A 22,971-nucleotide genomic window follows, 5' to 3' on the forward strand; every position below is an offset into this window, starting at 1 on the left:
AGCTCTTTATGTTTTGGATTTGAAATATTTTCATAAAGAAGTACCCAAATCTGGACACATTAGCGTTCCAGTTTGTTGATAACAATTGAAATAAATATATTTTACGGATACGCACCTCGTCTCCATTTTCCTGGGTTTCCTGTTTCTCGGGATAGACACCAGCTCGCAAGAAGGAAGCCTTCCACGACTCAACATCTTCGACCGTTTCGCAAGATAGTTCCAGTTGTTTGTAGTCCTAAAAATCACAGTGTTGTGCGTAAAGAAACAAAAAAAAAGAAGCGTCCAAGCGCAGAGAACAAATGGATGATAGGTTTTTTGCCAAGCATATGGACAATGGAACAACAACGTATGTACATTTTACAAGAGGCTGAAGTAGATTTTTGATTAGGTTTAGTTTTGGTTAATTTTTAGTCATGTAATTTAAATCATGAGGTCAGTGAACAACTAGCGGGATGTGAGATGAATTGCCGATTAGGTTGTTCTTAGGGTTTTGTAGTTTTAATATCACAAATCAAAAATGCGAAAGGAGTTTGCAAGTGCAGTTTTCCAGGCGTGGCAAGCTCCTTGGCTTTTGATTTGACCCAAATGTTGATAAAAACATAGTAATTTTTATCTTATACAAAAAAATAATATTCGAAATCTTTGACCGGCTATTTGGTCAAAAGAATCAAATTTGAATAACGATTTTGAACAGAGGAAAGAAAATAATGAACTTCTGCAGTTTTTTCCGAAATAATTTTAAGTGAGCACATCTACCCAAAAAATGTAATATTATCGAATACCAAATACTCAAATTATTTAATTACACTTTGTAACAAAAAAATAAAAAAATAAAACTTGTATTTGGAAATATTTGCAGTTTCGAATGACGAAAAAACTTACATTTATAATCATTAGATTATGCTGTTACTATATTTGTATTATTTTTATTATTATACTCATTTTTGTTATGTTTATTATGATTATTTTATTTATTTTTATTATTATTTTATTTTTTTATATTATTATTATTACTCCATTAATCTATCTATTAGTAACAAACTGGAGGACTCCAACTTACTTACAACCTCTTACTTCTGCTTACCGTTGCGTTACTATATTATTATAATTCTATCGTTTTGCTAATTGTACGAAATGCCCTTGTCTCAGTTTTAAAGCTCACAGTAGACAAAAAAATTAAACTTTTTATTTCCGCTGTGAACCAAACCGACTTTTTCTGATAGGTTTAAGGCCTCAAAAAAAATTAATTTCAAAGTTTTCAAAGTCCAAATTTTGAAAAACAAAAAATATATTTATATTATTTCCCAGACAGTAAACTTAAGCTACTTCATATTTATAGCTACATTTATCAGATTTTCTGAATTGCAACGTTCAATACAACGATGTTTTGAGATACTTAAGTTATGTGAAAAGAAATCACATCTGAAATTTTTTTTTTTAAATATACCCATTTTAAACAATTTTTTAAACAGAAACCGAACCAAGACACATCTATCGAATAAAAGTCGGTTTGGTTCACAGCGGAAATGTGGTTTTGTATTGTGTTATTTGTCTTAACGCTAACTCAATTTTGACCAGTTCGTTAAATATATAGCATGAGGTTTCCTAAATGTTATTAGATTCATTTAATTTTTAATTTAATTTTAATTTTTTGTTGTCGCTTAATCAATTTCAAACAAAATTGTACACTAATTTGTTTTTATATCATAGTCATACACTTAAAACAAAACAAAACAATAAAATAAAAAAAAAATTTTTTTAAAACAAAAACTGAATTTTTTCCACTGAGACAATTTGTTTCTTGTAAACTTACATATACAAAATTAAATAAAATTCAGACTTTATTTTTTGTTAATCAGTAATTAATTAATATTTTGCAGTGCTTAAAATTAGCAATGGGGCAAAGAAAGATTTTGTTTTTAATAAACAAGCCCCAGGATTGGTTTAAAAATTATGCTGAGATAGCATCAGAACTGCAGCAAAGTTTTGGAAATGATATTTCGGCTCGAACTATTCAACGTCAGCCAAAGGAGGTGTGTTTAATAGCAAGGCAAATAAACTCCTGCATGGTCGAATGAACAAAGCTCGCTTACATTTATTTAAAAAAAAAATCAAATTTGGGTGAATATCACGAATCATACTCTCGGATGAGTCCAGCTTTAATCTTATTGGATCCGATGGCTTGCGCACATTTCGCCGCAGAAGAGGATAATGCTTTTCCGAAAATTGCTGCATTTCCACCGTAAAGCATTCGCCATATATAATGATATATATATATATATTTATATCTACATATAAAACTGAATCGCTATGTTGAATGCAAAAAGTTATGAAAAAATTATTCGCAGTGGAGTTGTTTCCATTATGTGCTGGCGAAAACCCTCTAGCTGAACCCTCAATAAGGGGGCCGGCTGTGCAATGGACACTGCATTATCCCGGGCAAGGGTAATGCATTGTCGCTTGCTCTGTCCGAGGTAATGCAGTGTCTAGCTAGGGCAATATTCCAGCGTCTTCTCGATTGATGGTACGGGGGCACTTAGCCTGCGCCATGGCAAGAGGTGCCTGGCGGTTTGGCTTAAAACGCTAGGGAGTGGTCCCCCAAAAAATACCAACCTGTATGGACCTTCGGGCCAATAATGAAGCGGAAGGAAGAGAAAACTCGGGTTAGGATATTACGCCAAACGTCGGTGGGAAGCGTGACTGCTACCACCGCCGGGCACGGGGAGGAGCAATCCTCTCTGCGTGTTGCTAGCGGTCACACTTCGGACTGGACTGCAGCAGGACAGGTCCGTTGTAAAGCTTCTGCCACAATAATGACGTGGTCGAAACAGACACGGATATGGACAGCGTGCCCTCAATAAGCAGGACGGAGGAAGATAGCCTTCTCCACTCGCCGGAACCAGGCACCAGCTCCCTGCGTAGGGAAGGGACAAAGCGTTCCAGGGATGGGATAAAGGCTAAGGCTCAATACAAAGCGGCCCTCAAAATCCAGAGCCGGCTTCAAGGTAAGGCAGACATCTCCCAGAAGGAGAAAGTTAAGGTAGGCGGGCTACACTACGCCCACATGGCACAGATGAGGGCGTCGAACTTAGAATTCGCCAATAAGGTGGAGGAGATGATGGCCACCAAGAAGCAGCGCTCGACTAAAAGTGCCATCGAGGACACTTCGGCCAGCAAGCGGCAACGCGGGCCCAAAAGTACAGCCCCTCCACCTAAAGCGGCCAAGAAGCCAACACCAAAGGTCAAAGCGAAGGTCAGTGACGTGTCCAAACGACACTTGATCGTGGGACTCATCGACCGTAGCGATGAGAACGGGAACATGACAGCGACACAGTGGAAGCTGGTGCAGGAAGACCCGTGTCCGCTATTCGCACTTTTCATGGTGCTGGGTGGCTCAATGACGTCAACATCGTGAAATGCAACGATGACCAATCGATGTGGCAGCGATGTAGGAGGGGGCCAAGCTGGAGGTCGTGGTCGGGGAGCTAATCTCCGTACCAAAGGCGAAGGTACTCTGCTCCATCACAATCTAAGGGGACCGGGCGCTGAAGCTCCTTTAGCTGAAAAACGCAGACGTGCCCCTACCCAACGAGGGGGGCCAATGTGTGATCCTTTAGATGAACAAGGCGGCAGAGGATCTGCTATACCCCAGATTTGGGAAGACGGAATCAGTGGAGACGGCACTACACTCGCTAGTAGCATCCATCGAGAGCGCCCTTCAAAATACAAATTATGCACTGGGAGCATTTGTTGATATCTCCGGACCATTCAATAACGTGGCCACAACCGCAATATCAAGTCGCCTAGAAGCGAATAACATACACCCAGCAATCAACCATTGGATCAAGAACCTCCTTGCTGTAGACGGGTGCAATCGGAGTGTGGCACTGCTTACATGGTAAAAGAGGCACACTTCAGGGTGGACTCCTGTCGCCCCTCCTGTGGAATCTGGTGGTCGACGACCTCATCAAGAAATATGAAAGGAAGGCCCCAAAAATAACAGCTTATGCAGATGACATAAGCATACTTCTTACGGGTGTTTGGCCATCGACCTTCAGCTCCTTAATGGAACGCACACTCAGGGAGATACGTGAGTGGGCGGAAGAGGTAGAACTCAGTATCAACGCGGACAAGACAGACCTCATCCTCTTTGCCAAGAGGTAAAATATGTACCCCCAGAAAATTGAACCAACTTGGCTAACCCCAAAAACAAAAGTCAAAAACCTGTGCACCTGTGGACAGCAAACTGGCATGGAAACCCAATGTAGTGGAAAAGGTGAAAAAGGCCACCATTGCGCTTTACGCATTCAAGACTTTACCTCTTTCATTATTAAAGGCTTTAAAGGTAATTTACAGACGGATGTTATTTACACCGACTTTAGTAAAGCATTCGACTCTGTAAACCATTCCCTTTTAGCACATAAACTTGACCTTTTAGGGTTTCCGCCCAACCTCCTGAGATGGATTTCTAGCTATCTTTTTTACAGGTCTCAAAAAGTCCTCTTTAAAAACTCCCTCTCTTTACCAGTAAAGGTTTCTTCGGGAGTACCACAGGGCAGCCATCTAGGCCCCTTACTCTTCACACTTTTTATTAATGACTTGCCTTCGGTATTAACATACTCTCGAGTACTTATGTATGCGGATAATGTTAAACTCTGTGTCCAGTACAGGACATTTCATTTCATTCTCGCTTGCAATCCGATCTCAATAACTTTCAGTCATGGTGTTGTGCAAACTTGTTACACCTTAATGCCTCGAAATGCAAAGTTATGACATTTCATCGTTCTAGCCCTTTGTTGGCTCCATATACCCTATTTGGTGGTTCTCCTGAGAGAATTATCCTGGTGGATGATCTGGGTGTTATGTTAGACCCCAAGTTAAAGTTTTCCGAACACATTTCTACCATGGTAAATAAGCCCATGGGCGTGCTTGGGTTTATAAAGAGGTGGTCAAAGGAATTTGACGACCCCTATATAACAAAGACTCGCTATACCTCGCTTGTTCGTCCGATCTAAGAATACGTCTCCTGTGTATGGGGCCCTCAGTACAAAGTACACCAGGACCGTATAGAATCAGTACAGAAAAACTTTTTACTCTTTGCTCTGCGGGGCCTTAACTGGGATGCGGGTGTAAGACTCCCATCTTACTCTAGCAGACTACTATTAGTAAACCTCCCATCCTTAGTTAACCGTAGAAAAATGCTTGGTGTGATATTTATGCACAACTTGATCAGGGGTGACATAGACAGCCCTGATCTGTTGAGCCGCATAAACTTCACGATTCCTATTAGACTGACTAGAAATTTTACACCGTTGTTCCTTCCAATTTGTAGATCGAATTATTCCTTGCATGAACCGTTTAGGGTCTTACGCTCGGATTATAATTCCCTCTACCATATCATATCCACCACTAATTCTCTTCCTCTTATTGAATTACTAATCCTTATACACCTTTCTAGTAATTAGTAATTGTAGTGGTATTTTCATTTTTATTTTGAATGCATGCCCAGTTCTCTTAGAAACTTTAGTGCTAATCTTCCTCGAATATTAGTCTAACAGCTATCTTTCTTGCATGCTCGCGTAACAGCCTACTGCTGATGTCACACGGGCCACTTGACGGTGCAGTAATTACATACTCAGCAGCACATGGGACCTGTCTCCTGCTTTAATGAACTGCATTTACATCTCGTAGGTGCGACCACTTTTATCTATCTATTCGTCGACAGCAAAGCGGTAATTGATCCATGCAGGCGTCCACGGTCATTTTCAGAAGTGTCTTGGCGCCCTTCGAGCTCCAAAACGAGAGAAGCACCACCACCTGCAGAATCACGACAACCATGTACAAAAAACGCACTGCAAAACTCATTCACTACCTATTGCACCTACCACGGAAGGACTGAAAAATTGTTTTCCTTAATCTACTTTAATAACTATTGCTATTATTATTATTATACCCGATACTCAAAATGAGTATTGGGGTATATTAGATTTGTGGTAAAAGTGGATGTGTGTAACGTCCAGAAGGAATCGTTTCCGACCCCATAAAGTATTTATATTCTTGATCAGCATCAACAGCCGAGTCGATTGAGCCATGTCTGTCTGTCCGTCCCCTTCAGCGCCTAGTGCTCAAAGACTATAAGAGCTAGAGCAACGATGTTTTGGATCCAGACTTCTGTGATATGTCACTGCTACAAGAATATTTCAAAACTTCGCCCCGCCCACTTCCGCCCCCACAAAGAACGAAAATCTGTGGCCTCCACATTTTTAAAGATACGATCAAATCAAAAACGCAGAATCGTAGAGAATGACCATATCTTTTAGACTGCTGAATCTGAATTGGATCGTATTATTATTACAGCCAGCATCAAGAAAACAATTTAATTTTTTCTCGCCCTGTCTCTCTCTAACACACACTTAGCATAGCCGGCTTTGCTTAGAGTAAAATATTAGCGCCTAGATCTCAGAGATTATAAAAGCTAGAGCAACCAAATTTGGTATCCACACTCCTAGTATATCTGACCGAGACGAGTTTGTTTCAAAATTTCGCCACACCCCCTTCCGCCCCCGCAAAGGATGCAAATCTGGGGATATTCACAAATCTCAGAGACTATTAAAGCTAGAGTAACCAAATTTGGTATCCGCACTTCTGTTAGATCTCACTATAAAACGTTTATCTCAAAATTTCGCCCCATCCCCTTCCGCCCACACAAAGGATGAAAATCTGTGGCAACCACAATTTTGAAGATAGGAGAAAATTAAAAACGCACAATTATAGAGAATGGCCATATCTACCAGATTGCCGAATCTTGCCGAATCCGAATCAGATCGTACATTTATTATAGCCAAAAGTAACAAATCAATTTGCAGTGGCTACGCAGCGCCCGTCGACACGTTCGGACTGATTTTCTGTCTCTCTCGCACGCACGTTTAATGTAGCCATACTGACTATGTATCGGGTATAAATGTAGAGTTGCTTTCGCCGCAGTAACTCACAACTTTCCCCTCGTTATACCCGAAACTCAAAATGAGTATTGGGGTATATTAGATTTGTGGGGAAAATGGATGTGTGTAATGTCCAGAAGGAAACGTTTCCGACCCCATAAAGTATATATATTCTTGATCAGCATCAATAGCCGAGTCGATTGAGCCATGTCTGTCTGTCCGTCTGTCCGTCCGTCCGTCTGTCCGTCTGTCCGTCCCCTTCAGCGCCTAATGCTCAAAGATGAACGATGTATTGGATCCAGACTTCTGTGATATGTCCCTGCTACAAAAATATTTAAAAACTTCGCCCCACCCCTTCCGCCCCCACAAAGGACGAAAATCTGTTGCATCCACAATTTTAAAGATACGAGAAAACAAAAAACGCAGAATCGTAGAGAATGACCATATCTTTTAGACTGCAGAATCTGAATTGGATCGTATTACTATTATAGCCAGCATCAAGAAAACAATTTCATTTTTTCTCGCCCTGTCTCTCTCTAACACACAGGTAGCATAGGCGGCTTTGCTTAGAGTAAAACATTAGCGCCTAGAGACTATAAAAGCTAGAGCAACCAAATTTGGTATCCACACTCCTAATATATCGGACCGAGACGAGTTTGTTTCAAAATTTCGCCACACCCCCTTCCGCCCCCGCAAAGGATGCAAATCTGGGGATATTCACAAATCTCAGAGACTATTAACGCTAGAGTAACCAAATTTAGTATCCGCATTCCTGTTAGATCTCACAATAAAACGTATACGAGGGTTGCTATTTATATTTCGGGAATAGGAAATAAGAACAACAATTTTTTAATGAAAATGGTTTTATTGTTTTTCAAAATATTCCCCCTGATGATCAATACACTTTTGCATTCGCTTGAACCATTGGTCATAGAAAGTTTTTCCACTCCTCTTGAAACACCTTCAAAACATGGTTTTTAAACTCTTCAACTGCTTCTTCGGCACTCGTAAAACGTTGACCACGCAGTTTTTTTTGATGTTAGGGAATAAAAAGAAGTCATTGGGTGCCAGGACTGTAGGGAGGATGAGTCATCAATTCGACGTTTTGACTGCTTAAAAATTCACCTGTTTGTCGAGATGTGTGCGAGCTCGCATTCTCATGATGGAGAATGATTCGTGCTCGGCAGTTGGTTTTGCGAATTTCTCCGAAGACCTCCGGCAAACAAATGGTCGTGTACCACTCAGAATTGACAGTCCTACGTTTCTCTAGCGGAACAGTGGCCACATGACCCATTCTCCCGAAGAAACAGGCGACTTCGAAGTGCTTCGTGCTCGAACAACTTTTGTTGGATTTTGCTCATCTTGAAACACCCACACGGTCGATTGCTGTTTAGTTTCCGGCTCATACGCATATATCCATGATTCATCACCTGCCACGATTTTATAAACATCTTTTGAAGCACCTCGGTCGAACATTTTAAGCATTTCCTTACTCCAATCGACGCGAGCCTTTTTTTGAGCGATTGATAAGTTATGGGGTATCCAACGAGAGCAAACCTTTTTTACAACTAAGTGTTCATGTAAAATGGAATGTATTGAAGTGGAACTAATGTGCAAGGATGCCTCTATCTCACGATATGTCATATGTCGATCTTGCACTATCAGTTCACGCACACCATCGATGTTTTGTGGCACAACAACCGATTTTGGGCGACCTTCACGGAATTCGTCAGCGACTGAACTACGACCACTATTAAACTCTGCAAACCAGCGATAAACTGTAGTTTTTGATGGTGCTTTTTCGGCATATAAAGAGCTAAGTTCATCAACACATTCTTGTTGGGATAATCCACGTCGAAAGTTGTGAAAAATAATCCAACGAAAACCCTCTAGAGAAATTTCCATTTTTTTGTCAAATTGATTTTTTTAACTGATCGTGAACAAAACAAAAACCAATTGTACATAAAAACGTTGTACGTACATATATGCTAAAAAATGACAAAGTTTATTATGTCGTTGCAAGATTTTACGTATTGGCTTTGGTATTGCCCATTCCCGAAAAATATAAATAGCAACCCTCGTATATCAAAATTTCGCCCCACCCCCTTCCGCCCCCACAAAGGACGAAGAACTGTTGCATCCACAATATTGAGGATACGAGAAAACTAAAAACGCAGAATCATAGATAACGCCCATATCTATCAGATTGCTGAATCAAATCGGATAATTTTTATAGCCAAAAGGAACAAATCAATTTGAAGTGGCTACGCAGCGTCCGACGTCACGCTCAGGCTGATTTTCTGTCTCTCTCGCGCGCACTCTTTGTCGTGTCGTTTTATATTAGCGGCGTCTGCCAGAGGAGAGCCATACTGACTAAGTATCGGGTATAACTGTAAAGTTGCGGTGCCCGCAACAACTCACAACGTTCCCCCTCGTTTTTTTTTTATTTATGCTAGAGATAAGAGGAAAATTCAAATTCCCCGTTTTCTTTGGCTTGTGCCTGAAATGTACATTTTTGGTGTGTCGTATTCAAGTGTAGGGAAGTGTACCTGGGCGCCCCGGTGCTGGCATCACTGGAAGATGCCTCCAAGAGGACCCCGCAGGAACTTCTGGCCTATGCGAATAACACCTCGATTCTCGAGGACTTTAAAATCCCATAACACTCATACCCCTATCCGGATAACTAAGGGCCATATTGGTCAATGCGTGACACCGCTGAAAGTCGTACAGGTTAACCTAACCTAAACTGTGTCCATTATTTAAGCAGTTACTGAGAGAGAAGACGATTCTGCACCTTGTCATGGAGCGCGCCCTGTAAGTTATTCTTTGGCGTTTCTTGTGATCAAATTACTAAATGAACGTTAAAAAAAAGTATTATTTGGGAAAATATTTGTTTTTAATTATATGAATATGACATCAAACAATTTAGTATGTTTTTTTGATACGAATTTAATTATTGAAACAAACAAAAAAAAATTAAATTAGAAGAATCGGATAAGATTTGGAGAAACCCCACGCTGGAGAAGTTAAAATTGCATAAAATATCAGAGTGCGCTTTTTTTTCTCGCTGGGTGTTGCTGGCATAGCAACTTTGTGGATTTGTTCTTTGTGGATATTTTGTTTGGACATGTTGGGTGGAGATGTGCACATATGTAAGTTATCTTCATTACTGCTAAGGCTAAAATTTCGCGTGAAATACCGCAGCTAAATCATTATAACAAACCCTAATTGATAAATGCATTTTGGATTTTTTCAGAAATTTTAAGTTCAATTACGTTGTAATTATCAGGTCTGATTCAGAGTAAAGAATAAAAGATAAATTTTTTACATAGTGCTATCGGTGACCAATATAAATCGGTATCTTTTGTCATAAAAATTTCACCTTTTTACTGTCAAAATAAATTATAATTTCACACCAAAATGCACCATTTGGAAATACAAATCAGTGTTATTTAAAAAAGTGAATTTTGTTTTGAAATAGCACGGTTTGAAAATCCAAAATTTTAAATTTTTACACGTTTTTATTCCATTTAACACGGTTCGACATAACACAACACAAATAGATAAAAACACACACAGCTCACAAGCAGCTAGAAACCAAACGAAAACAAGAAAGAGCAAAGAGGGAACATGTACATATGTAGATATTTGTCTATCTTTCGTTTTTTGGTGTACACATACATACAAGCAAATTTACTGGTCAGAGCAATTGTAGACAGCTAAAATTTGGGGGAAATCCCTTTTTGTGGAAATTTAAGGGGATTACATTTTTGCAATAGAAATCTGTTAGTGTTTTGTGAGCTATCAATGCAATAAGACGTGTTTGGTAGACATTTTTAATATGCAAAATTTTTTTTTCTAAGTTTCCTAATTTTTTCTTTAATTTTAATACGCTTTAGAGATAAGGAACCAAACACCTATTTTTGCATAAAATCAATGTCTATTTTAACACGGTTTTTTCAGGAACCAATCTACCGTGTAAAAACAGAATTAGGTGTATATAACAAATGTAACATATTCTTAAACACTTTTATCAAAAAAAGAAAAAAAAAACATAATACAATAAACGAAAAAATACAAAAACAGAAAACAAAAATAACAAAATTTCTTCCCTTATGCTTTTGGGTAGATGTGCCCCCTTAAAAAGTTGTTTTTTTCGGTTTAGGTATTTTCTCTGTTTTTTTTTTCTTATTAATCATTTGGAGTTCATTTTTTTGTATACTAACAAAAATTACTAACCTTATAAACATTGCGTCCGTCTGGACTGAATAAAGCAAAGGTAACACGTCTAGACATTGACATAAAGCCCTGTTCAATATCGCGCAATTTTAAACCATCCAATGGCAACATGAATTTCTTCTCTTTTTCATCCTCATCTTTGTACCAGGAGATGCTCTCAGATGTTAGCACAAACCAGTAAGGACGCGAGCCGCCTGCGAAAGAAATTAAAAGCTTAATCAAATATAAACATATTTATACTTATAGGTATACTTATATACAATGCAAAATATATTGTTTTCTTAAATTTCTTAATAAATTTAGTCTTATGCAGATGTTTTAAACGCACAGTATAAAACACGCTCTTTCAATTGCGTCGAGATTTATATTTTTTAGCCCTAACCTTTTTGCCTATCTATTGTGGATAACAACTAATTTTGTCTCAAGTTTTGCAAAAATGTAACTATGTATGTAAACAGTCAATTCACCAATGGGTATTATGATATTTTCAGCGGTTTGCAACTTTATGGGCACTTTCATTTTGTATACAACGCTGTTCAATATTTGCATTGATAACAATAGAAGTGATTCCCGTTTCAAGCTTGACATTTAAGCAACTAATGTCATATATTAAAACTAGGCGCGCCGAAACATGATGATATGAATAAATATATAAATAAAAATTTTGTTGATATTTGAAACTGAAGGAGCTTGCCAAAATCCGACAGCAAAAAAAGAGGGGGATATAAATAACCATTAAGCTATTCAAATAAATAGAAATAGAAGGAATATATTAATACTCATCAAATAATCACGTCAATAATAATGATTTAGTCAATAAAAACAACTAGCAATAATGGTACTGATAATAATAATTTGACTGAAATTTTGATTAGGCTGCACACGATATATAAATATATATGCACTTACTAGAAGTTTTGATAATGGAAATTAACATTCGAATTAACAATGATCAGAATTAATTAAATGAATTTACGCCGATAGAGTTTGAGGGACTTCTACGCACTACATTAAAATGAAGAGGGCCGAATTGAAAAGGTGAGAGTGATAGTTTGTTTCCGAATTCATTCGAATGTCCCCATATTTGATTACATTGTAGTATATTAAGTCTTAATTGTTGTTGCTTTGCTGTGCATCAAAAAAAAAGCAATAAAAACGTTGGGGAACGTTGCTGCTACAATTATAACAGATACATAGTCAGTATGTCTCCTCTCCGCCAGAGGACGCACACATTGTACTAGAAAGAGTGTGTGAGAGAGACAGACAGACAGAGAGAGAGAGAGAATGAGTAAGCGCATGGCTGTGTTTTAGTAGCCACTGTAAATTGATTAGTTCCTTCTTGCTATAATAATAATCCGATCTGATCGGTAGTGGATGCCATAGATTTTCGTCCTTTGTGAGGCGGAAAGGGGCGTGGCAAAATTTTGAAACAAACTTGGTGTGATATCACAAGAGTCTGGATACAAACTAAATGTCAAACTAAGACGGACGGTCAAGCAAGTCTTTGACTTGACTAGGCATCACGCATCCTTCTGTTCGTTACACACATCCATTTTCCCCAAAAATCGAATATACTCATTTTGAGTTTCGGGTATAAAAACCGAATAAATGACTATCGAAACATACCAAAAGTTTGATCACTTTGGTTTTTTATTTTATTTTATAATTTTATAGAAAATTTAATGAATTTTATGAAAAATGCAGTTCATTTTAAAGAAGTTCAGTTTAAACATAATGACAAAGGGAAAAAGAAATATATACAAACCCCCTTACAACCCCATATGCCCAATACCCCTTAAAACACAGTTACTTAGAAGTTAAAAAAAAACTAAAATACTAAAAAAAAAAAATCAAATATTTTTTAAGGGTGGATAAATTGAGTATATATGTACATCTATTTATAGAGTTGGTGTGAAGCTTAGAAATTAGCATTTAAGTGTAACTCGGTAGTGGAGAAATGCCATGGTAGGTTACATATCATCTTTTAAATTTTGTTTTGTGCAACTTGGATTTTACTAATATTGACATTTGCAATATCAACCCAAACCGGTGCACCATAATATATTGTGGATTGAAAAATTGACCTTAATAGATACATTTTATTTTCTAAATTGAGGCGAGAATTCTTATTTATAAATGGATACAAGATACAAATTAAAATATCAGTTTTTTTAAATTATATGTTGAATGTGGTCTGCGAAATTCAGTTTTTTGTCTAATATGACCCCCAAATATCTAACATTATTTTCCCAGTTTGTGTCTACCTGGGATCAGATTAATACAATTTGATGGAATATAAATCACATTTCTTTTCGTGTGAAATTGACGAGAATTTTCCATTTATGGAAATATGCAACAAGGGCGTTGAAGGCTTCTTGAAGAGAATATGCAAGTGTCCCAGAACAAAGGATTGCAGTATCGTCCGCAAAAATTGATGCAGTGCATCCACTTAATTCAGCAAAATCTGACGTAAATATATATATTGTATAGGATTGGGAAAGACAGGATCCTTGAGGACATCCTGCATTTATGTTGACTGCACGTGAGTGAGCATCGCATATGTGAACAACAAAAGACCTGTTACTCAGGAAGCTTTGAATTATTTTTATACCCGATACTCAAAATGAGTATTTGGGTATATTAGATTTGTGGTAAAAGTGGATGTGTGTAACGTCCAGAAGGAATCGTTTCCGACCCTATAAAGTATATATATTCTTGATCAGCATCAATAGCCGAGTCGATTGAGCCCTGTCTGTCTGTCCGTCCGTCCGTCTGTCCGTCCCCTTCAGCGCCTAATGCTCAAAGACTATAAGAGCTAGAGCAACGATGTTTTGGATCCAGACTTCTGTGATATGTCACTGCTCCAAAAATATTTCAAAACTTTGCCCCGCCCACTTCCGCCCCCACAAAGGGCGAAAATCTGTGGCATTCACAATTTTAAAGATACGAGAAAACAAAAAACGCAGAATCGTAGAGAATGACCATATCTTTTAGACTGCGGAATCTGAATTGGATCGTATTATTATTATAGCCAGCATCAAGAAAACAATTTCATTTTTTCTCGCCCTGTCTCTCTCTAACACACACGTAGCATAGGCGGCTTTGCTTAGAGTAAAACATTAGCGCCTAGATCTCAGAGACTATAAAAGCTAGAGCAACCAAATTTGGTATCCACACTCCTAATATATCGGACCGAGACGAGTTTGTTTCAAAATTTCGCCACACCCCCTTCCGCCCCCGCAAAGGATGCAAATCTGGGGATATTCACAAATCTCAGAGACTATTAAAGCTAGAGTAACCAAATTTTAGTATCCGCACTCCTGTTAGATGTCACTATAAAACGTATATCTCAAAATTTCGCCCCACCCCCTTCCGCCCACACAAAGGACGAAAATCTGTTGCATCCACAATATTGCAGATTTGAGAAAACTAAAAACGCAGAATCATAGATAATGACCATATCTATCAGATTGCTGAATCTGGATCAGATCAGATAATTTTTGTCGCCAAAAGGAACAAATCAATTTGCATTGGCTACGCAGCGCCCGACGTCACGCTCAGACTGATTTTCTGTCTCTCTCGCACGCACTCTTTGTCGTGTCGTCTGTCGTGTCCGGCGTCTGCCGGAGGAGAGCCATACTGACTTAGTATCGGGTATAGCCGTAGAGTTGCGGTGTCCGCAGCAACTCACAACGTTCCCCCTCGTTATAATTGGAATTGCAAAAGACCTGTTACTCAGGAAGCTTTGAATTATTTTTATAATTGGAATTGCAAAATGCAAAAGGTTCATTTTGTAGACAAGCCTTTCATGCCATACAGAATCAAAGGCAGCTTTAATGTCTACTAGAACCATACCCGTAGATTTGGATCTGAAGTTTGACTTTACGATTCTCTTTATTCTACATAAAGCGTGCACTTTATTATGTTCACGGTGGAAACCAAATTGTTGTGGCGAGAGGACAACGTTATCTTCACTAAAGATAATTTTTTCTTGAACTTTACTTACTGAAGAGAGCAGGCTGATGGGCCTGTAAGAGGTAGGACACTCAGGAGGCTTGTTTGCTTTTAAAATTAGGATGACTTTGGAGAGTTTCCATTTCTGTGGAAAATACGCTAATCGAAGGCATATCGATTTATAATTAATGTCAGACATTTCACTCCTTTTCGCGGCAGTACTTTTAGGCACAAATTTTTAATGTTAACAAGGCCAGGAGTTTTCTTGAACTTGAAATCTTTTAGAGCAGCTGAGATCTCTTGGATATCAGTCATATATGAATCGTCACTGGCAAAGAGTTTAATGAGGCCATACAGCTTGTGACTTCAGAGACTGAGGAGGGATCACTAAGGTTAATTTAATGCGAACATTGATGCTAATAATTCGGTCTTTTGTATAGCACTTTCGAACTGTTCTTGGTTGTGCCTTAAGGATTGTTCGTTCTCTTTCCTAGTGATCAGACGCTTTTTTGATTTGCGCTCCGCATTTTTTTCCGTTTGTTTTGAATAAACAGCCGGTGTTTCCTAAATAAGCTTCAATTAACTTCCTAACCAGCCAACAATCTGGAAACCTATTCTATTCCGCGAGTGCATGCCTTTTGATTTGTGTTAAAACATTATTTAACTTTTTATTTTTCGGCGTCGGCTTGTGTTTGTATTGTTGCAGTGAGTGAGTACGCATTACATTGCATTGCAGTCCGCTCTCGTCTGGTAGCTTTTGTTGTGTTATCACTCTCTCCCTATCACCTAAACTTAAATAACTGTTCATTCTCTCTCGCTCTCGTAACTTTCTGTTCAGTAGCTCTCTCTCTCTTATTAGCTGCTGCTGCAACTGTTCTTCTCTCCTCCTATTAGCGTTTGTCTGGCACACTGGTTTGATAGCCATTTGTTTCGAAATATTATTCGATTTCGATTCGATTATACGATCGGCTCCTAGCCATGGAGGCTCAGTTTAGCGGTTTAAAACTGCTGAATGAGTCTCCGAGGCGCAAAAAGGTCACTTCGCGGGACCTGCAAGTGCCAACCGTCACTCAGCCGTGTGCCGCCGAAAAACTGACTCCGACCACTCCAAGTGTGCAGGAGTTGATCTCGTTTGCCACTCCAAAGGCAACGACAGCTGCTGGCGATGCATATTCGGTAGCCGATCCCACCAGTAAATAGACGTTCCGGACCTCCGGATATTGCCACCACTAAACCACTGGTGGGAGTCCCACCAAAACGACAAGTTTTTGTTTCACGGCTGGCCCCTGACCTCACATCTAATGATGTAATTGCTTTTATTCAAAGCAAAAAAAAAAACCGTGGGTTTAAAGGTGGGGAAATTTAACTTCTCTTATGCCAGGGAGATAGCCTCGTTTAAGATAAGCATCTCCCCAACTCAATTTGACACCATTTGCTCCGCCAAATTTTGGCCGGAGCATTTGGTGGTGAAGGAGTTTAAGGCTAAGAAGAAGAATAGGCCCCCCATATCCCTTCCAAATTTTTCCAGTGTGCCACCCTCAACCTCAACTTCCTCTTCCTCAACTTCCCGTCTTGCTTCCACCTTTCCAAAAAACTAACTTCTCTTTTAGTAACCTATCAGAATGTAAGAGGCTTGCGTAGTAAGCTCAGCATTCTTTTCCGGGATAGTGTTGCATTTGCTTCCCACGTTATTGTGTTTACTGAAACCTAGTTAAAGCCGGACATTCTTAGTTCCGAGGTTTTGGCAGGTCGGTACACAACTTTTAGAAAGGACCGTTCGTCTCGACGTGCAGGAGGGGTTCTAATTGCAGTGGACTCTTACTTCACGTCAGAACACTTCACAGTCCAAGTTCAACAGGAACTGGAATTCCTGTGTGTAAAACTGATTCTTCCCGCTTTCGCTATATTCATTACTTGCTCGTACATCCCACCTTCTTCGGATATTTCAATTTATGAGCAGCACTTGTCCGCTTTAACCGCTGTTGCTTCCTCGCTATCTGATAAAGATCGTATGATAGTTCTTGGTGACTTCAACTTGCCAGGAACTGTTTGGTCTTCGGTAAACGAGTCTAGTATCCTAGTGCCCATGTCACGACATGACTTTGTTGACGGCTTGCTTGACCTGTCCCTGTCTCAAGTCAATCATGTGAAAAATTCCTTGGGTCGATTGCTTGATCTATGCTTTGTATCGGATCCGACCATAGTGTTGTTAACCCGAGCCCTTCCGCTCACTATACCTGAAGACGCCACCACCCTACTTTCGAGGTGTCGCTAGACATAGGACCAACTGTATTGGATCGGTCGAGTAGACTACCTGAACGTGTCCGTTGCTTTCGTAAAGCCGAGTTTGCGATGCTTAATAACCTAATTAGGGATTTTGATTGGTCCGCTTTGTACTTGTGCACTGATGTCACAAAAGGCACAAACATTTTTTACAATGCTCTTGGCACATTTTTTGATTCTTGTGTCCCGCTTTCTTGTCCGATTAGATCTGGAAAACCCCCTTGGTTTACTAAAGAGTTATCCAGTCTAAAAAACTTAAAATCAAGACTTTATAAAAAATTTCAAGAAGTGGGTTCTCCTACTTCTCACTCTCGTTATGTAATAGCTCGGTCAAACTTTTCAGTTCTTAATGCTCAATGCTATAAGAACTACCTATCTCGTTGCAGGATACGTTTTTCTCAGGACCCTAAACAGTTTTACTGCTTCGTAAACAGTAAGCGTAGAACGTCCGCACACCCATCCTCGCTATCATTTTGTAATACGTCGGCAAATAATGATCAGGCAATTGCCGATCTTTTTGCCCAGTTTTTCCAAACCACCTATTCTGAGGAACGCTACTCTGGTCAACCGTATTCATACGGATTACCGAGGTCGAACGGCATTTTCAGTCCCTTGTTAAATGAATATTCCCTACTTCAAGATCTTCGACTAGTTAAGCCGGTGTTTTCACCGGGTCTAGACGGGGTTCCAGGTTGTGTACTCAGGTACTGCGCCGAGGCTCTTATAATTCCTCTCCATAAAAAAGGTAGCAAGTCTGATGCAAAAAATTATAGAGGTATAGCAAAGTTATCCGCTATTCCCAAATTGTTTGAGAAGGTTTTAACTCCGCACTTGCAACATCTCTGCAAGTCACTTATATCTCCAACTCAGCATGGATTTATAATTCGGCGATCAACCACCACGAACTTGTTAGAGTTTACCTCTTTCATTATTAAAGGCTTTCAAGGTAACTTACAGACGGATGTTATTTACACCGACTTTAGTAAAGCAAACTTGACCTTTTAGGGTTTCCGCCCAACCTCCTGAGATGGATTTCTAGCTATCTTTTTTACAGGTCTCAAAGAGTCCTCTTTAAAAACTCCCTCTCTTTACCAGTAAAGGTTTCTTCGGGAGTACCACAGGGCAGCCATCTAGGCCCCTTACTCTTCACACTTTTTATTAATGACTTGCCTTCAGTATTAACATACTCCCGAGTACTTATGTATGCGGATGGTGTTAAACTTTGTGTCCAGTACAAGGACATTTCATTTCATTCTCGCTTGCAATCCGATCTCAATAGCTTTCAGTCATGGTGTTGTGCAAACTTGTTACACCTTAATGCCTCGAAATGCAGAGTTATGACATTTCATCGTTCCAGCCCTTTGTTGGCTCCCTACACCCTTTTTGGTTTAGTGCTAATTTTCCTCGAATGTTAGTCTAATCGCTATCTTTCTTGCATGTTCGTGCTCGGTTCGGCTACGCACCGTGCGTCATGCGGCAGCGCCCCTCGGTCGGTTGGGCGGGAGGAGGGCTGCGTTTTGCCTGGGATCCGCGCGTAACAGCCTTCTGCTGGTTTCACACGGGCCACTTGACGGTGCAGAAACTGCATCGCCTCTTGAAAGATGCAGTCATTGCATGCCAACGTCCAAGAAAATTGGTATGCTTACAGTTTTCTTCTTGATAACTTTTGTTAGCTTCCAAAAGGGAGAATTTTTGTCATCGAGCTTATAAAATTATTCCAATTTTCATTTCTAAGTTCGGATAATTTTGTATTTATAAGTTGGCTGAGCCATCTCACTACCAGATATACTTTATTTCTGTGTCTCAACCAATTTCGACGGTGTCGATTTCTAAGTCTAATCAAGTAAATGTGTGCGGCAGGGCTTTTGGTGTTAGACGGATTTCTTTCTTTGGGATACTTCAATCGTTTGCTGTAAGAACTACCAAGCTAAAATCGTCTATTAATTTGTCTATGTCATCTTGTGAATCAGTGAAGACGAGATCACAGTCTGGTAGTAATCCAATTTGTATTTTTGATATCGTAGAAGAATCTTTAAATTACATCGCAACTTAAATAAAGTAAAGTTTCGACTGGGAGATGATCTGAGCCAAGGCCATAGATTACTGTTGTATCACTTAGTAGCTCGCATTTGTTAGTTACACAGATATCTAATGTAGAGGACTTAATTCTAGAACTAGCGCTACATAAGAGTGTTTATCGGGAAAATAGACTAGCAAGCCACGTGACATTAAGAAATCGTATAGCAGAAATCGACTACAACCCCAAAATCTGTGTCGACTTTTGAAATCACCTTCAGCACAAAGTTTCCAGGGAGTGTAAGTACACTAAGTAGTAAACGTATATCATTTGAAAAAATTAGTTTTTGTTGTTTTTCCCCTTCTTTTAAGAAAATCGAAGAGCTCGTCTTTTTTGTTGTTAACTCCTCTGGCGTTCCATGTTACAATTGAGAGATTATTTAACATTATGTAAGAAACTTGCAAGGCAGAGAGGTTATCACTTCAAATTGATCTGACTTGGACTTACTTATAAGTTCAAATGTTAACGTCTTTATCTCCTCTATTGAAAATAGCTCTTCATTAGAATTTGGCGTATAATTATTGACTGGTCTTACCCATGTGGCGTTTCCATGTAAATTTGGTTGGTTAAGAGTATTTGGGAAAGTATTAGTATTTTCCAGCTAAGAAACATTGTTAGCATTTGGTCTTAATCTGTTGGGCTGATATTCAGTTCTTAAATTAATATAACTAATCCTGCTAGGGCAACTGGAATCGTTTGCTTTGTGTGGACCGTTGCAGTTGGCACAGCTGGCACGGCTGTTTTTCTTGGATATTCTGTGGTTTTATGACTTTCTGCACAGATTGAACAGTATGATTTGACGGCGGAGCGGTTTGTGCCATGTCCAAACATTTGGCAATTGTAGCACTAGGTGATTTGGTTCCTGTTTCTCTTTTCGTAACCCCATTTTAATCTTACATAGTTGATGACTGAATGGTTTCTTTTGAGCTCGTTGAGCGAAACGGTTTTATTGGTGAAGTAGACCACATATAATACTAATTCAGAGTTATTTTGTCCTTTTCGCTGAACGAGCTTAACATCCAGTCATTTGAGTCCAAGTCCAATGAGATTATTTTCTAATGAAATGGGATCCTCCTTATCCAAACCCGATAGCAATGCTTTATAGGGCTTATATTTTTTATCGGCAAAAGAGAAATATTGAAATTTGCCCTTCATCATGTTACAAGCGGCTTCATAGTCTGTAAAGTCCACACAGTGGAACTTAATACCAATTAAAATCTTTTTAATGGAGTATTGAGTAATTTATTTCTTTGAAAATAGTATGTAGTTGCTCCACTGTGTATTTAAGCACTGTTATCGGAGGGACAAACACTTTGCTTTTAGAAATGAGTTGCTCGAGCTCATCTTCATTCTTATCGCTAATCTCAATGTCTTCATGTAACTGTGATTGTGTTTGCAGAGGCGAATAATAGTTTCTGCTGTCTACTGAATGCTGTCCAGCGTCTGTTTTTGACACTTTCTTTCTTTTCTTTTTCACTTTGGGCGACATAACGGTGTCTCTCACCGATAATGGTCTCTTTTTGTTTGGAATTTTGATTTTGTTATGTTTTGTTTTATTTATTTATCTCTTTTTTTGACGTTGGTGCAGTAATGTGGCGATGCGAACGTACTTGTGTACAGGTAGAGCATTTACACAAGCCTGAACCATATTTATAATTTTTTTTTTTTTTTATTACGGTTTTTTTTGCCTCCCTGTTTTATATAAAATCCTTCATGATGTGCTAACGATTCTCGACCGGATTAACACCGGGACCATTTTCCGGCCAGCTCAATGTCCTAGAACCACCATTGTTGAATATTATTTTAGATTAAAAAAAAAAACAGCAACCGTAAGTTTTTAAGTTTTTATATACAAATTGCAATTCAACAATTATTTCCCAATTCGTATTGAAAAGTTACAAACTAGCACTATTTTTAATTTTTATATAAAAAAAAAAATTCTGTTATAATCCCATATAATTTGTTCAATAAAAATAAAAAATATCGTTTTTTTTCAATAAAAATAAAAAATATCGGTTTTTTCAATAAAAATCAAAGGTAGCACTTACTGTTGATTTTTTCAATAAAAATCAAAAGTAATACTTTTTTTGATTTAAAACAAAATTATTATAAAAAATAATTTTTGATTTAAAACAAAATTATTATAAAAAATAATTTTTGATTTAAAACAAAATTATTATAAAAAATACGAACGTAAAACAAAATTATTATAAAAAATAATTTTTTATTTAAAACAAAATTGTTGCAAGAAGGCTCCGGTTTTAATTTATTTTTGCGGATGACGTTTTTAGGTGCTCCCGTTTTTACAAATTTTGCTATCGATATGTTTCTCATCGGTTCTTGGAAACAAAAACAGCTGACCTGGTTGTTTTAAAAAAAAAAAAAAAAAAATATACAGAGTGATAAAAATGCCTTTCTTTTTCAATTGGTTGTTTTGAAGCAAAACGACGCAAGTTAAGAAGATCAAGACATTTTATATGCAACCTCTGTATATTTAACATTTCTGACAAACTGTGAGTACAGCATGCATATTGAAAATTAAATGGCTAATGGTCAAATAATGAATTTGTTGCATATAAATTTATAATTAAATGTGGCGCGTAACAGCTGTCCTTACTCAGATGTTCTGAGCGCGCATGTTACGAGCATTTGTGCTGTTATGTGCAAAAATTCATTTCATACCAACGTTCCTATAACCGAATCGGACTGCGTCTGCTGTTTGCACCAAAACGAAAATTGTTGCTCTGACCAATTATTTCCGAGCCAAATCGGAAAACTTTTGTGGAAGTGAAAACCAGAGCCTGGCTGAATATGTAGTATTTATTGTACAAATATATGTACATATACTCAAAACACCAAAAACTACTACAAAATTAAAAACCAATTTTTTTTAAATAACAAATAGTAATGAATAACATACGTTGTGATTTATTTATGATTTATGTTCTGATTGCAGATTAATTGCAGGGCACACTGTACGAATTTTTTTTCCGCATATGCAAACGTTTGTACGGACCGTTTACAGTTAATTGGTGTTATCTCTGCATTGGCGGAGAGCCAAAAGTTTTAGCTTACCAACTAACCAAACGCGTTTCTTGTGCATTGTACTTTAATAACGTGTGGTGAATTTGGCCACAAGCATAATTTTTCTATAGAAATAGCATTTGGGAAGGTACCGAACGGCACTAGACGGTTTTAACAAACAATAAACAATACAATAGCATAAAAAAAGGGATTTATTTCGATTTTTCCCAAGTTTTCAAAGTCAAAATTGGGGAAAATTTTTGAATTTGAAAGCTTAATATTTTCCAGATGATACGCTTAAGCTACAAAGTGTTCGGGTAGGATTTATAGCAATTTAAGCAGACGCAAAAAAAGCACTACCACTGAAAAAACAGTAAAACAAATACCAGATTAAAAAAATGTTTAACAACAATCTTATCTAGTTATTTAACAAATTTAAAGCCCCAAGTCTAT

At 38.3% G+C, this 22,971-nt stretch overlaps 1 protein-coding gene across 20 annotated transcripts in view; it reads right to left on the reverse strand.

Moving 5' to 3' along the window:
* The window catches only part of shi (dynamin-1 shibire), a 103,720-nt gene that overhangs the window by 70,585 nt on the left and 10,164 nt on the right, over nucleotides 1–22,971 (reverse strand). For 15 of the 20 annotated variants that reach the window (XR_004470116.1, XM_033383332.1, XM_033383324.1 and 12 more), the window contains exons 9-10: nucleotides 11,181–11,374; nucleotides 116–235 (exon numbers count right to left, since the gene is read on the reverse strand). Coding sequence is in view for 19 of the 20 variants with exons in the window: in XM_033383332.1 (XP_033239223.1) it covers nucleotides 116–235; nucleotides 11,181–11,374 (314 nt within the window). In the remaining variant the exon portion in view is untranslated. The remainder of the gene's footprint in view (nucleotides 1–115; nucleotides 236–11,180; nucleotides 11,375–22,971) is intronic. The other 5 variants (XM_033383337.1, XM_033383328.1, XM_033383327.1 and 2 more) reach the window with 1 other exon arrangement.

This window comes from Drosophila pseudoobscura, chromosome X (assembly GCF_009870125.1).
Source record: "Drosophila pseudoobscura strain MV-25-SWS-2005 chromosome X, UCI_Dpse_MV25, whole genome shotgun sequence".
Taxonomy (NCBI): domain Eukaryota; kingdom Metazoa; phylum Arthropoda; class Insecta; order Diptera; family Drosophilidae; genus Drosophila; species Drosophila pseudoobscura.